The sequence below is a fragment of the Thunnus thynnus genome, chromosome 17 (assembly GCF_963924715.1).
Source record: "Thunnus thynnus chromosome 17, fThuThy2.1, whole genome shotgun sequence".
NCBI classification, from domain to species: domain Eukaryota; kingdom Metazoa; phylum Chordata; class Actinopteri; order Scombriformes; family Scombridae; genus Thunnus; species Thunnus thynnus.
The window spans coordinates 4,890,804-4,904,943 of record NC_089533.1 but is presented as its reverse complement, the minus strand read 5'-3'; the positions used below and the strand labels follow the sequence as shown (position 1 = coordinate 4,904,943).

General features: G+C 37.7%; 2 protein-coding genes across 3 annotated transcripts in view; one reads left to right on the top strand and one right to left on the bottom strand.

The window, feature by feature from the left end:
- Window positions 1-2,392: 2,392 nt before the first annotated feature.
- LOC137168364 (S-modulin-like) lies at window positions 2,393-5,966 on the top strand. The gene is made up of 3 exons (XM_067570909.1): window positions 2,393-3,247; window positions 4,028-4,139; window positions 4,259-5,966. Exons 1-3 carry the CDS (start codon window positions 2,867-2,869, stop codon window positions 4,375-4,377), a joined length of 612 nt encoding a protein of 203 aa, XP_067427010.1. The 5' UTR covers window positions 2,393-2,866; the 3' UTR covers window positions 4,378-5,966.
- Window positions 5,967-6,568: 602 nt separating this feature from the next.
- gas7a (growth arrest-specific 7a) overlaps window positions 6,569-14,140 on the bottom strand; it is a 43,208-nt gene continuing 35,636 nt past the window's right edge. For both annotated transcript variants that reach the window (XM_067616296.1, XM_067616297.1), the window contains 3 exons: window positions 11,338-11,417; window positions 11,149-11,247; window positions 6,569-8,613 (listed from right to left, as the gene is read on the bottom strand). In XM_067616296.1, coding sequence (XP_067472397.1) covers window positions 8,500-8,613; window positions 11,149-11,247; window positions 11,338-11,417 — 293 coding nt within the window. In that variant the 3' untranslated portion in view covers window positions 6,569-8,499. The remainder of the gene's footprint in view (window positions 8,614-11,148; window positions 11,248-11,337; window positions 11,418-14,140) is intronic.

Below are 14,140 nucleotides of genomic sequence, written 5' to 3'. Positions count from 1 at the left end.
GTTTTCTAGATATGCAGATTGCCAGATCAACGCTCCCAAATTCAGTTGTTGCAGATGTCAGAAACAATAGGAAACCCACAATAAACTACACAAAAATATTTGTGTGTGCATTTCTATTTGTGTATATTATATTTCTTTAGTGAATCACATACTCAGCATGTCTTTAAAAAGTTATTTAAGGAATCACATATAAAGTTATCCACTGAGGAAGTCAGTAATTATTCCAATGACATTCTCATATTTTTAGCATATTTTAAAAAATGTCAAGAAAAGGAAAATATCACACAAAACATAAACACCTGCTTAATTCTATATTTCAGCCTGTAAAGCAGGGGGGAAAAGTGCACTCTAATGAATGATCGGCCAACATAGAAAATAAGAGAACAACATGCATTCATTGGGATGAAAGCAGCTTTAGTTAAATCAGGAAATCTGTCCCAGTTGAGAAAAAACAACCGGCTCCAATTGATCCTTTGCAAGCCAGTCACAATATCTGATCCGCACACATACAGTATGAATTCTGTTGTCCTCTCACTGTTATCCTAAATACATAAATATGGGTGTAGGTCTCATTTAATATTAATCAGACATTCTCATCAAAAAGCATCATCAGCACGGCAGGATTTTAGGGTTCTGAGGCACATCTGACACCTCTGTCGTATAGTTTAAATGTCAGTGCAGTACTTAGAATAGCTTAGACACAACTCCAACACTCCGTTACACAGCACATACATTCATCTTGGTTCTTTAATTACCTTCACTTGCTGTGGTTTCGGCACCGCTACAGCAGATGGTCTTGTAATCTGGCCTGAGACTATTACACTGGAGACACAGATAATCTCATCCCATTGTGGTGGAGCAGCCCGCCCGCACCACGCAGAGCTTCACCATGACCCCCCCCCCCCAGCTAGATCTAGATCAAGACTCATGTTATGGTAAAAATGGTTTAAAAAAAGGTGGGTAAACTGTTTCCCTTTCCTCACCCATTCACTTACGAAAACTTATTTCATATAACTCATTACATTCTCCTCACTACTCACTACTTTTAAAGGTGAGTAAGAGCACTTAAAATGTGGATATTCTTAGTTCAGGTATGTTTTACCTTTCCTACAATTGTACAGCAACTAATCTGGTAATGTTTTATTATATTATCATTGTTACGTCCTATCAGATACACCAGATTTTTAACTGATGATGCATTTTTAAATCAAATGATCAGTTTGGGTATCTAGAGACAACTGGCCTTCTTTAACAGCTTAAAAACATTATTTATCAGCTTGATACAAATTTTTATTAGAGTTGCTTATAAACATGATTTTGAACCAATGACATGTTTCAGAAGTCGCTACAGAAAATTACTTTTATACTTCTGTTTGAGGTCCCCAGTGATAAAACATGGTTCAAAAACTAATGTTTTTTCATTGTAATCCATAATGTTGTTGACTTTGTGACATGGTTTTAAATCCTTACAAGCACTCACAGTGTACAATCATGAATCTGCAGAATAATAACCAAGGCAAGGGCTCCCACCATTATTTTCATTATTAAATACTCTACCAATTATTTTCTTTATTATTCTGGTAGAAACACAAAGTAAGTAAAACAAACAAAGGATTAAAACATAAAAAATGAAAATGATGGATAGAAGTCAGAAAAGAGAGTAAAAAGAGGAGAGGGAAGCAGGGTAGTCGCTAAAGTAAAGGAAAATAAATGTGCAGTAAAATACAAAGGCTTGATAACATGCTTCTTTTATTACCTATCATATTATATGAATAGCTTTATCCTTAATCCTACCGACTGGGTGACCTGCAGACCCCAGAGGTTTACTTTTTGTTCTATCTCACAGGTGCCTCTTTATTCTATCATTCCAATTTTACAAGACTTTGTCAATCAATTTATTCCTGATGACTTCATATTATTGTTTTCTTTTTCTGTTTTAATTAGTGCTATATAAAAATACCAGTGTATTAGGGTTCTGAGGGAACCCGGTCAAAAGCACCTAATGCTGTCCATGCTTTTTTGTAATACATGTAACTATTTATTGAGTTCATGTTTGCCATGGGTCCTAATTTAAAGTATCACACTCTATCAGGGTGGGGTGAGGTAGGGTGGGGGGGCCCCTCTGTCAGTCATTTTGAAGGCTTTGTGGAAAGATTGTACTTGGGATAAAAGCTGCAATTTGTATTAAAGAAAAGTTTATATTTTTGTTTTACACAGTATGCAAATCAACTGTAATTTTCCCTAAAATAATAATATATATGTATATATATATATATATATATATATATATATATATATATATATATTCAGACATTAATTACATAACTAATAATGTTTTGAGAAGAAATAACATTTTGCTATGATGGTTGCTTATTCTTTGGGGTCCCCGTGGACCCCAGTTGGTAGTCCTTGTATGGTAATATGTTGGTAGGATGAGGGTTATATAACTAAATATTATTATTATTAGTGCGTTGTTGCCCAGGGATGGCAGATGGTACTGTAGTGTAAGCAATAAAATGCTGCAAAAGGCATAAAAAGTCTCCCAGATGTTGACCTTTAAAGTGTTAGCCACCTGTTGTGTTTAATCATCTGCTTGTACCTACAGTATTTAACTGTGTCTTTAAAGAGGTGTCATAATGGTGTGACGTGGTTATCCCCTTAATCTTCAAGACAGCTGTCTGGATTTAGAGATGCGATGACCATAATCCCATTTGGCACCTTGAGGGGCTGCCAGGGCGAACACAAGGCAGAAACCCGTACGAGCACCGCAGAGGTTTTACCGCCAAACCGCGAGGAGCAGGAGGACAGAAAAACAAGAAGAAGAACAAGAAGAAGAATTTCAGCTTTGTGAAAGCCAGTTTGCAGCATGGGGAATACAAAGAGCAGTGCTTTGTCGAAGGAGATCCTGGAAGACCTGAAGTCCAACACCAAATACTCCGAGGCTGAGCTCTGCACCTGGTACCAGTCCTTCCTGAAGGAGTGTCCCAGCGGGAAGATCAGCAAGCAGCAGTTTGAAGGCATCTACGCCAGCTTCTTCCCGAACGCAGACCCCACAGCCTACGCTCGGCATGTATTCCGGAGTTTTGACACCAATGCAGATGGCACTTTGGACTTTAAGGAGTACATTGTCGCTCTGCACCTCACCTCCGGTGGAAAGACTCTGCAGAAGCTGGAGTGGGCCTTTGCCCTGTATGATGTGGACGGGAATGGAACCATCAACAAAAATGAAATCCTAGAGATTGTTAGGGTACTTATACCTTCTTCTTTGATCACGCTGGAACAGAAAACATTATCTATTTACTGCTAACAACCTGAAGTATATTTGATATTATATTCTGTACATATTTGATAGAAATGTCCTGTTTCCCTGCAGTAATTACTCACTTTGACTTCCATTCGGCCTCTGTATAAAAAACCTTTTATATGGATAAACAATGAAAACAAGATGGTCCATTGGACTTTATTTCTCATAGCTAAATTTCTTTAATGGAATGAATTTAGCACTTCTGCCTTGTGATGAATGAGACTGTAATGAATCCATAATGTTGTTGATTTTATGACATAGGTTTAAATCCTTATATGTACACACAATATACAATAATGACTCTACAGAATAATAACCAGGCTAATTACCAAGGCAAGTGCTGCTACCGCTAATTGTATTTTCATCATTTATCAATTATTATCATCATTATTATTATATCAATTATTAAATAATCTACATATTATTTTCTTGATTAATCTAGTAGTCTGTAAAAACTTACAGTTATACAAAGCAGAGAAAAGCAGTAAATTGTCACATTTGACAATCTGGACCCAGCAAATTTTTGGCATTTTTGCTTGATAAATTAATTAGACTATCAACTGATTATCAAAATTGATTAATTTTCTCATATTTTCAACACCAAATTGAGGTTCATGGATATTTTGAAGACTTTAAGGTGTTATTTTGTGTGATTATTTTGTATTTCATGATGAATTTGAGTATGAACTGTTGAATACATCTTATAAAATTACTTTCATGCAGTCAATATTCAACATGATTCCTGCTGATGACCAGGACAACCTCCCCGAGGATGAAAACACGCCGGAGAAGAGGGCTGAAAAAATCTGGGAATTCTTCGGGAAAAAGGACAACGGTAACATACAAATTTTTTAACTCTTTACCAGCTGCTTTAAACCTTCTCTATACTGTACCTTCACATGCAGCCAGATGTGTTGACGCCGCTCTACTTGTTCTGTTTTTGTCCTTTCACAGATAAAATCTCAGAGGGAGAATTCATTCAAGGTGTGATGGACAACAAGGACATCCTGCGGTTGATACAATACGATGAACCACAGAAAATTAAAGACAAGCTGAAAGAGAAGAAGCAATAGTTACACAGGCAGGAAAAAAGGCCCTTCTTGTGCTTTTAAGACTGTTTTATTCTTATGTTTACACTCTTACATGATCTGGCTGCTTGTCCGCTTGACCCACGCTGCTCTTTTTTTCTTTCTTGGTCTTAGCAACCAGCCAAACAGTGTTGCAGTTTTGTTCAGAAATCGTTTGATACTAGAAAACAGCAACTGAGGATCTCTGGAAATGGCATTTTAAGCCGTGAGTTTTGTGCGATTACACTGTGGTTCTGTATTAAACATGTAGTGCAACAACATCTTTATAAGCCTCTATATCCCATTTAACAATGTTTGAACGATGACCCCTCCCCCCCACCATGCTAGCCAATTTACTCTCTCGTGTCTGGCAGCGTAACAGCATGTTTTTTCACACCTGGATTCATTCATTAGGTTGACAGCAAGAAACTCGGGACGAGAGCTCCTTATGAAAGGAATTAGGCTCAGGTTAACAATCCACCTGTATCAGCCAATCCTATTAGGAGCTGAAGGTCAGTTGAGACAAACAACCTTACTCAAGTGTCTAGTTAGGATAATATGGGTTTGGCACAGTGAAGGATACACTGCTTGAATACGCGCCTCTGGATGGCTTCTATACTTTGCACAGTCCAACTTTAATTTCAAATCTAATCTCACTGCCACTTTTTTGTCATCTTTGTTTTCATTTAGTGTCCTGTTATCGATATTTCTAGCAAGCTAAGTGATTAATGAATGAATGAATTTATTATTTTTGTGTCATACCATTAAAGGATAAGGATGACTATGATTATTGTCATCTATTGTCAACTAATCTCATGTGCAGAACAATGAATTCATCTACTTATAAGTATCGTGTGTGTATCCAAAGTCTGATATATCTTATTCCTGTGAGCTGTAAACCTCCGTTGTTGTCAAAAAAAACTATTAAAAACACATCAATGAGCCACACCGCTGCACTGGGTGACATGTTCCTTCATCACAAAGAGTTTGGTCAGAAATAGCTACAAGGAGTAATAACAGTGATCCTGTTTTCAGTCTCCGGAGAGTAGTTCTGTGTAAAGAAGACGCCACTGAGCATGTGCAGGAACACTGTTTTGTTTACAGTGCTACACTAGCTTGTTGTGCTACATATTACAAACTCTCATTCATTGTAAGTAACTTTAAAGTCCAGATGAAACAGCGTTTTGAGAGTGAAACAGGATAGAAAGGTGGCACATAACGTTGGGGTGAATTTGATTGGAACACTGAAATGTAGGCGTCTCTCTCCGCTGCTGAAAGATTGATTGATGGGTGGATGTCGTGATATTATTGGTTGGTTTAAGCATGTGTAAGGACACGTCATATTTAGTTTTACAGGAAGAAAACATGCTTGGATTTTGACATAAGAGTAAAAAGAAATTGGCATATATTGTTGAATAGGTGCACAATATGACCAAGGATTTCATCTCAACTTTAATATTAGGTTGTGATATTTAGCACAACAAGCTAGTGAAGCCCTGTAAACAAAACTGCACTCCTGCACATGCTTAGTGACCAAACCCTTTGTGATATGAGGAACATGTCATTCAGATGTGGCTCATTGACTCAGATTTGAATATTTTCTGGTTTTCTTTAATCTTCTATTATAGTAAACTGACTATATTTGGGTTGTAGAGTGTCGGTTGAGACAAAACAAAACATTTGAGGACATCAACCTGGATTATGGGAAACAGACAGTTTTTTACGGTTTTCTGACATTTTATAAACCAACAACTAACTGATTAATTGAGAAAATAATCAGCAGGTCAACTGATCATGAAATTAATCATTATGTGCAGCAGTATTTAGACTCTGAGCACATACAATCAAAGTCTAGTTGCTCATATACTGCTCTGCTGAACGGGTGGTTGGCTTTGCATCATCTTGTCCTGAAGCCAGTTTTAACTCCAGGTTAACACCTGGCAGAATACTGTATCAGTGTCCATCCACCTGCCTTACTTTCCTTTCCAATCTGTACTGGACTGGATCCAGCAGCGTTTGGTGCCCCCCATGAGCCGACCAAAAGGTACAAAATTTCAGCTGATCAAACAGAAGGGTCAGATACTGTGTGTGTGTGTGTGTTCCTCTGCATGAAACAATAGTTGAAAACCATGAAAATATTATTTGCCATTTCTGAAATCCTAACTTCCCAATACAGTTACATAACGACACCATGATATTTAATTTTTTCAAAGAGGAGATTTATTTTGGACACTGCATTCCACAGTACACTGTCTGGACAGAGGTCACCTATGATTAAACATTCTTAAAACATGGGGAACATCGGATTTTAATGCACGTCATGAAAATGTTCATCACAGAAGGGCAGTTAACTCAACCGTTACTTCATCATGAAATTGTTGATTCTTTGTCAAGAACATTTAGTTGGAACATAATAACTTGTCACATTTAGTGCACAACATTGACAAACACTGATAAAACTCTACAACAGATATGCTATTTTAAACCTGCGCATGGAGCAGTTTGGGATTAGCGTCAAAGCAAAGTCTGGTCTGATCATATTGAATCCAGTTTACCTGATTCATTTAACACAAAAAATAATGTTACACAAAGTGAATTTAATGCACATTACGCATTCTTAATGTGTTGGTGATAAGGCAGGTAAGCATTCATTTTTTTTTTTCATAACAATTCTTTTCTTGTGCCTGGAAACTGGATTGGATTACAACTTGTGATTTGATCGGCTTTGTCCTTTTAAAGAACGGCCACAGAAAGGTAATAATCCAAATAAATCCAGAACAGACAGACCACAACAAAATGTAAAGACAAAGACAGACACACACACACATACACATGTAAACACAGACACATACTGTAGGTACATGCAATCTCTGATAAAATGTGTTTTATCGGTGGGATGAGTCAGGTGGCTTTTGCTCCACTGGATTGATCATCAGATCAATTCATATGACTGGTGAAATTTAAAAATTCCCTACCTTATCTTCTCTTTTGCAATATGTAATTTGGTGAATTTTGCTTTCTGCTGCATGTTGCCCCTTTTACCAAACACCATCGTGAGGATATTCTCTGTACATTTACCAAAAATAAGACAAACAACATTGTACAGTACAAACACCTCATCGGCCCAAAGATCTGAGGCCTGTTTAACATTTGACAGCAAAATACATCTAGCCTGTATGTACAAATGTACACTGATGCAGATAGGATATATCAAGGACATTCCAGGTATATAACCGTTAGGCACTAAAAGGTGTTTCAGTGTAACTTGGACCACCTTTTTCCTCCGGACTGATCCAAATAGACCCTGGCCTAAATTCGATTGACCACATGTTGGGACTTGTGGCGAGCAAAATCAATTTCACATCCTGTAACACTGTGTGTGTGTGTGGTTTTTTTTTTTCCCTAAACAACTGAGGTTACTGGATATTAACGCTGTACATGCGAATTCTCATGTATTGTGAAAAAGCTCCTAAATTGATTCTTAGTCACTTACAAGATAGAGAATACCTTGTGTAAATTCAGTGAATTAAACTCTTGCACTATACCAAAACAACCATCATGGTTCCACAAATTGTGCAGCTCTCCATATACAGTAAAAGCAAGATATTCAAAACATGCATTTCCACCAAAATGAACCAGCAAAATATGAAAATATATCATATTCATTCTAAGATTTCAATATGCTTCAATATCCGTATCTAAAATAAAGGCAATATCAATAATCAGACTTTTTTTGTGTGTGTGTGTTTGGTTTACTCAAACTGGAAAAGTGTTGATTGAAGCTAAACTAAACGATTCAAAATACATATAATTTTTTAATAGTCTCAACTTTACAACAGGTATACAGCAGAATATGTTAAATGGCATTCAATAAGCTAATGTTGATTATGACAGGGTTAAAATTTAGAAGGAACATGCTGGTACTTTTACGGTTGATCCATTACTGTTTTTCTGGCCTCAGACTGCGTTAAGTGTGAACCTTTGCTCCTGTTATTCCAGTCAGGATGAGCAGACCTCAGCGGTCTGAACATGCACTGTCCCTGGATCAGTGTTATTAGAAGTGTTCTGGGACTCTGTGGATGTGTTATAATACTGAGGACAGAATGGCTGAAGCCAGGTCAGGATGGTCTAAATGTCCATATCCACGGGCCGAACCTCACCGGTGTTATTCTCCTTCACCCACAGCTCTCTGTCTTTGGCTGGATCCACGTTCTGCAGCAGCTGGTCGACTGGCTCCACCGTCTAGAAATAAACATACACATTTGTATATTCAGTACATTTATTATTATTGCCTCAACATGTCAGATCAGAGTCTTGCACGGGTCCAATTTTGCAAACCTGCACCTGTAAAGCTACTAGAACCAACCTATTACCAACAATTATCCTGTTAATGTAAGTCCTGACCCAAATCTGTAAGTAAACACATGGGCAACATAGCCTGGTGTATACAAAAATACAACAGCAAATTTACCTGCTAACTGGGTCTTGGCCTCTTTGTCCACTGTTTTGCTGGTTTTAGAGTTGTGTTCTTATAAAAGTGCACCTGTGCTCCTGCAGCAGTTGATGTGTTTCCTTGGCGACAATGTGCCTAGTTTGCAGCTATCAAAAGCTAATACTTTTTGGCACTTTTTACAATCAGCAAAGCCACTAACAGTGTTGTTCTCACAGTCTCTGATCACACCAAATTTCTCCTATATGTCTGACTTAGTGTTCGATGAGGTATTGTCCACAATTTTGTATTCACCGCTGGCTACTTTTGTCTTTACATCAAGCATTTTGATGTGCTAGCTGCTAGCCTACATTACAGTTTCATCAGTGACTTTCTATTACTTGACAGGACGTGAACTGAATGGTGAAAGGTTGTGTCGAGGGCATTCAAAATAAGACAAACCGCCTGGGTGCAGGACTGTGCATCAGATAAAGTGTACAGAATAAGTAGAGGAGTCACTTTGTTGGCTTGTCCATCTAACACTCTGGTCCAAAGCAAGAGTTCTCAACAACTACTTGGTCTCAAGACCATGACAAACTATCTTGAAAACCAATTCCCCTAGCAATTGTCCAGTCTTAGTTTATCAACTGCATCTAGGCACTGCAGGCCTGTCTCATTCACTGACATTTGTGGTGACGTAAATAACTAAAAATCCACAAAAAAATCCAAACATAGCCTTTCTAAACAGTATGTCTAGTTGGTCATTCCATATGCTTAGAGAAAGATGGCTTTTTAAAAAAAATAAATAAAAAATAAGATTGAATATTGTTGTTTATTCAGTATTTCAGTTTTTTGATGAACAGAATTTCCCACACACTTTAGACCATTGAGGGTTAAACGTCACAGGCCGCAGACGAGTCAAGTGTCTGTGGTTATTTCAGACCTGTCTGTAAAACAGCAGGACAGAGACGATGGGATATTGTTTTTGAGGCAATAGGAATTACAGCAAAAAAGGTTTTTAAAAGATATCAGAGGGTAGTGTTGGTGAATTTTCAAGTTTCAAGTCATGGTAGCTATAATTTCTTAAAAATCACAAAGGTTTCAAATTCGAATTGCAAGTGCTATAATGGAGCCAATTTGCCTTAGAATGTGGAAAAGTTAGGAACACATTTTAATTTTTTATAATGATCAATGAAAGAAATGCTAAATGGGTTGCATCGAGTTACAGTGGCTAGTGGAGCAAAGGCTAGCTAGGATATAATGTCAGGACTTTCGGCTCTCTAGAAGCGGTGCGCGTGGAGCTGTAGAAAGAGTTATACATGGTATTTAAACAGTTTTGACGGTTCAAGGTTTCATTTTTAACATTTTCCAAAACCAAAAACACAAGAGCAAAAGTGTAAGGAATGGATTAACGTGAACTGCAAACTTTAGCGTGTCTGGCTAACTAGCTAGCGTAACAGTAGTTACGCTAACAGAACAGCTCATCATTGGCTCACTATTTTATTTTTCTGGGTTACTCTTTCAGTTTTCTGGCATCAACAATCAGTTAATATGACAAAATATCATGACTTGAAATGTACATTCTTCTAGTATTTCATCATATTGAGTTTCTGGTGTGTGTTTCATCTCTGTGGAATTTGTCAGCCAGCACACACAGAAACACCCTTGTTATGGTAGATTCACAGTGCTGACAGAATACGTCTCGTTAGATTTACAGGGTTTACTCTGGTCTCCTAAATAAGCAGAGCGTCTGGGTGGGCTTCTCTGAGGCGCAGAGTGATGACAGGCAGCGTGCTGGATGAAAGGCTGACAGGGGAACACCGAGGGCTCTACACTCTCGGCTGAAGTGGCACGCAAATCACATCAAAGCCAGTTGCAATCACTGGCAAGTCTAATAATGGTTTGCTCAGTTACTGATCTATTCATTAGCTGTTAGTAAAAAGGTATGGGTTGGGGACTTCTAGAGAAATGCAAATAATTTCCAATTTAAACACAATGTGTTAAGGGTTGTTTTCGGTAAAATACTCAATATTCATGGCGCACAACAGTTTGATATTACTTAATACTAGTATAACTACTATTGTTATTAATTGTACTGTTTGATTGATGGATTAATGTTTTACCCCGTCTAAACAAGCCATATAATCTCATATAACCTACATCAGTTTGGCCACTATGAATTTAGGTTATATAGATTTTATGATTTGTGATGTATGCATGGTGCAAAGGGAGATAAATTGATATTCGTTGGGTTTAGCCTCTACATTTCTACTCTACTCCCTGTTGTAGTACCTACTTTTGGTACAGTACATCTACAGAAAAATGTAAGTAAAGGAAGACAGACTCACACTCTGATTGAACATGTCCGTTTCGTGCCTCAGAGTGGTGTACTGGCGTAAATGTTGCTGAATCCATTCGATCCGTTCAACCTCCAGTTTCTCCAGCTCCTGAAGTGGCAGGAAGACAAATGTTTATAGTCAGAAACAGAGTCAAACAGCCGCAAACTTTTATTTGGAACTCGACAGAGAGGGTTTTACCATGCTGGTGGTGACCATTTCTTCAAACCACTTGGACTGGGTTTGGTTGTAGAGATCCACGCAGCGCATCAGATCATCTCCTGGAAAACATAGACAGGAATGTGAAGGAGAGGTCAGGGTCAACAAAGGTGTGCTGTCAGTCCTCAAGGAAAGAGTAATCAGCATTTACAAGGTAATTTGGTTAAGTAGGTCGCTCTGATCATCTCTGCATGTCTGTTGTTGTTGGTAGGAGTGCATAATATGCAGTACACATGAAGCAAAACCCTTCATGGTCAGCAGAGGGTGCTCAGGAATCACTCCATCTCAGAGGAATCATGGTTTAATGTGGACATGTTCCTGTTAAAATGGCTTTTTACCATGTACAAGCTCTCCTCTGATTTTTATCGTGTTGTACAGTGTTTCCTATTTTGGTGAAAACTTGGTTTACAGTGCACCACACTGATCTCTTCTTAAACAGGCTCCTTGGGTTTTATTAACACAACATTATTAACCATCCATTACACTAAACATGTGCCCTTTTATAGATTATAACAAATCTTTTATATGACTTTCCATAAATCTACAGTAGATAACAATGTAAACACAGCTCACATAAATCCCAATAAATGTATGCAATAAATGAGGCAGGCCACTATTTATTGAGTGCTGGGTAACATATCAATTACATTTCTATTCTCGTAATGTAATGCAGAAGATATGTTCATGTTTATGAGTCATTTTTTGCCAAATGAGTATTAACATAAACTGCTGTAGCTCTGTTAGCCGTCACTTGAATTATGACATCTGCCCTCAGATACAGCCCTAAATCTGTTTTATAAGTCAATTTTAAACTTGAATAAATTTAAAGACATAAACAAAACTTATAAAAACTATATCGGGTTGTTTTTTTTTACTGTGCCTTAATGTCGGCCCCCCATTAAACAGTGCAGAAGAAAACTGGCCCATGGTTAAACCTAATTGCTGACTACACTGATTGGCTGGGAGTACTGGTGACCCCAAACTCCACATGCCAAGCATAAAGACCATATGTAGCAGTATAGAACCTGATTCATACCTGAATATGAAAGGTTAGATATTAATTAATACTGATTATTTATTCCAGTACGACACCACACTGAACAGCAGGTCAGATTGGCTTCACACTGTAATAACACTGTAAATATCACCTAAGTTTCTATATAAATTCTTTAAATGTCACCTTCCAAGTACCAGTCAAAGGTTTGGACACACTTTCCTGGTACCGTATATATTTTTTTCTAGTTATAAATATCTCTCTCCCAAATCCAAATTAGATGTAATTGAAATGCTGCAAGATATTTCTGCTCCTTTCATCCTAAAAACAGGGAGATGTGTGAGATAGTAAAACAGAAAACATCTCTGAGGCTTATTAAAATTCATTTCAGTGAAGGTAAAAACACATCTCTGTCTTTGGCAGCGTGTGCAGTGAGCCATAACGACATTTGGTCTAACCTTGAGGTGGTAGCGGTGATCACCGACACAAGGCTGACATCATTTAACTTTGCCTTATGGGTGCTATTGATTAGTGCTGTGGACTGTGACTAATCTACTGAGTGGAAGAGAGAAAGGACATACGTTCCTGCAGTACTTTTCCTGTACTGAAGCAGGATTATATGAGAGAACAATTACAACATGAACTCCTCCTATTTATTATTAAAATGTCAAACACAGAATATCTCAGGCAGGATTTATTTATTTTGCTGTGTTTGTCTTTCTAGTTTCTTCAATTTAAGATCCAACAGAAATCACATTTAGTCATCCCCCATGTGTTCTTTTAAAAATGTATTGTTAATAGTTTTGTATTATTAAAATGAAGAAAAAAGGTCTTTGGAGAATTATGAGAAATGCTCCTTTTTGTCTCAGCTGACTGGAAGGATGTGTCGGTGTCTGTGTTCGGTTGACATTAGCTGGCAGGCTAACCCCGTACGAAACAAGAGGCAAAATAAATGAACTTGTACTGTGGCTATAAGTCATGGGCAGACTGTGTGTTATTAGCACTGGTATTGAAGAGTAAATAACCACATCAGCATATAAACAAACCGAGAGAAGTGACATTTGCAGGTATGTTTACACGCTGTTTAATGTGCTGCAGTTGAGCAGCTAATTAGCGATCCAGCCTGCTAAGCCTGCTGAGTTTTGGCGGTGCACTTTTCCCTGGTGAATGTTTGTTTGGCAGCTCGTTCAACAAGCGAAGGTGTAGGACAAGACTTGTGTTTATGTTTGTGGGTTAGATAATGAGACTTTAGCAGGAAAGCTAATTTGGGTTGTTGTTCAGAGTCTGTGGTTCTTGTGTTGTGTAGCAGGATGCAATCAGGCTCAGTGTGACTGTCTGCTCTGCCAAACTGTTACTGCTTTATGCAAATACTTTATTGGTGAATATGTATGCTGTAGCAGACAAGAAAAAAAAGCAATTTAATTTCAGTTGGACTTTAAGGTAATGAAAAACCGCAAAAAAGTTGTTATGACAGAGATGCATCTGTAGGATAATTCATGAAAAGATGATAGAGAGTGCTATCAATCTGCTCATCTAATTCTCAGCAAGAAAGTGAATATGTGTATTTCCCAAAATGTCACAAAAACAGATGATATTGTACCAGATTGTGGTTACCCTCACTTTAGCTAAACATGTGACACTTGTTTTTGTTTTGATTCACCTTCTTCTAGCTTTACTACACAGTCTTTGACACCTTGAGTTTGAGTTTTGTAGTTTTTTCTGCTTTTGGTTCAGATTACTGTACTATATATTCTCTCTCATAACAAACATTGCAGCTCCCCTGTGTCTCAG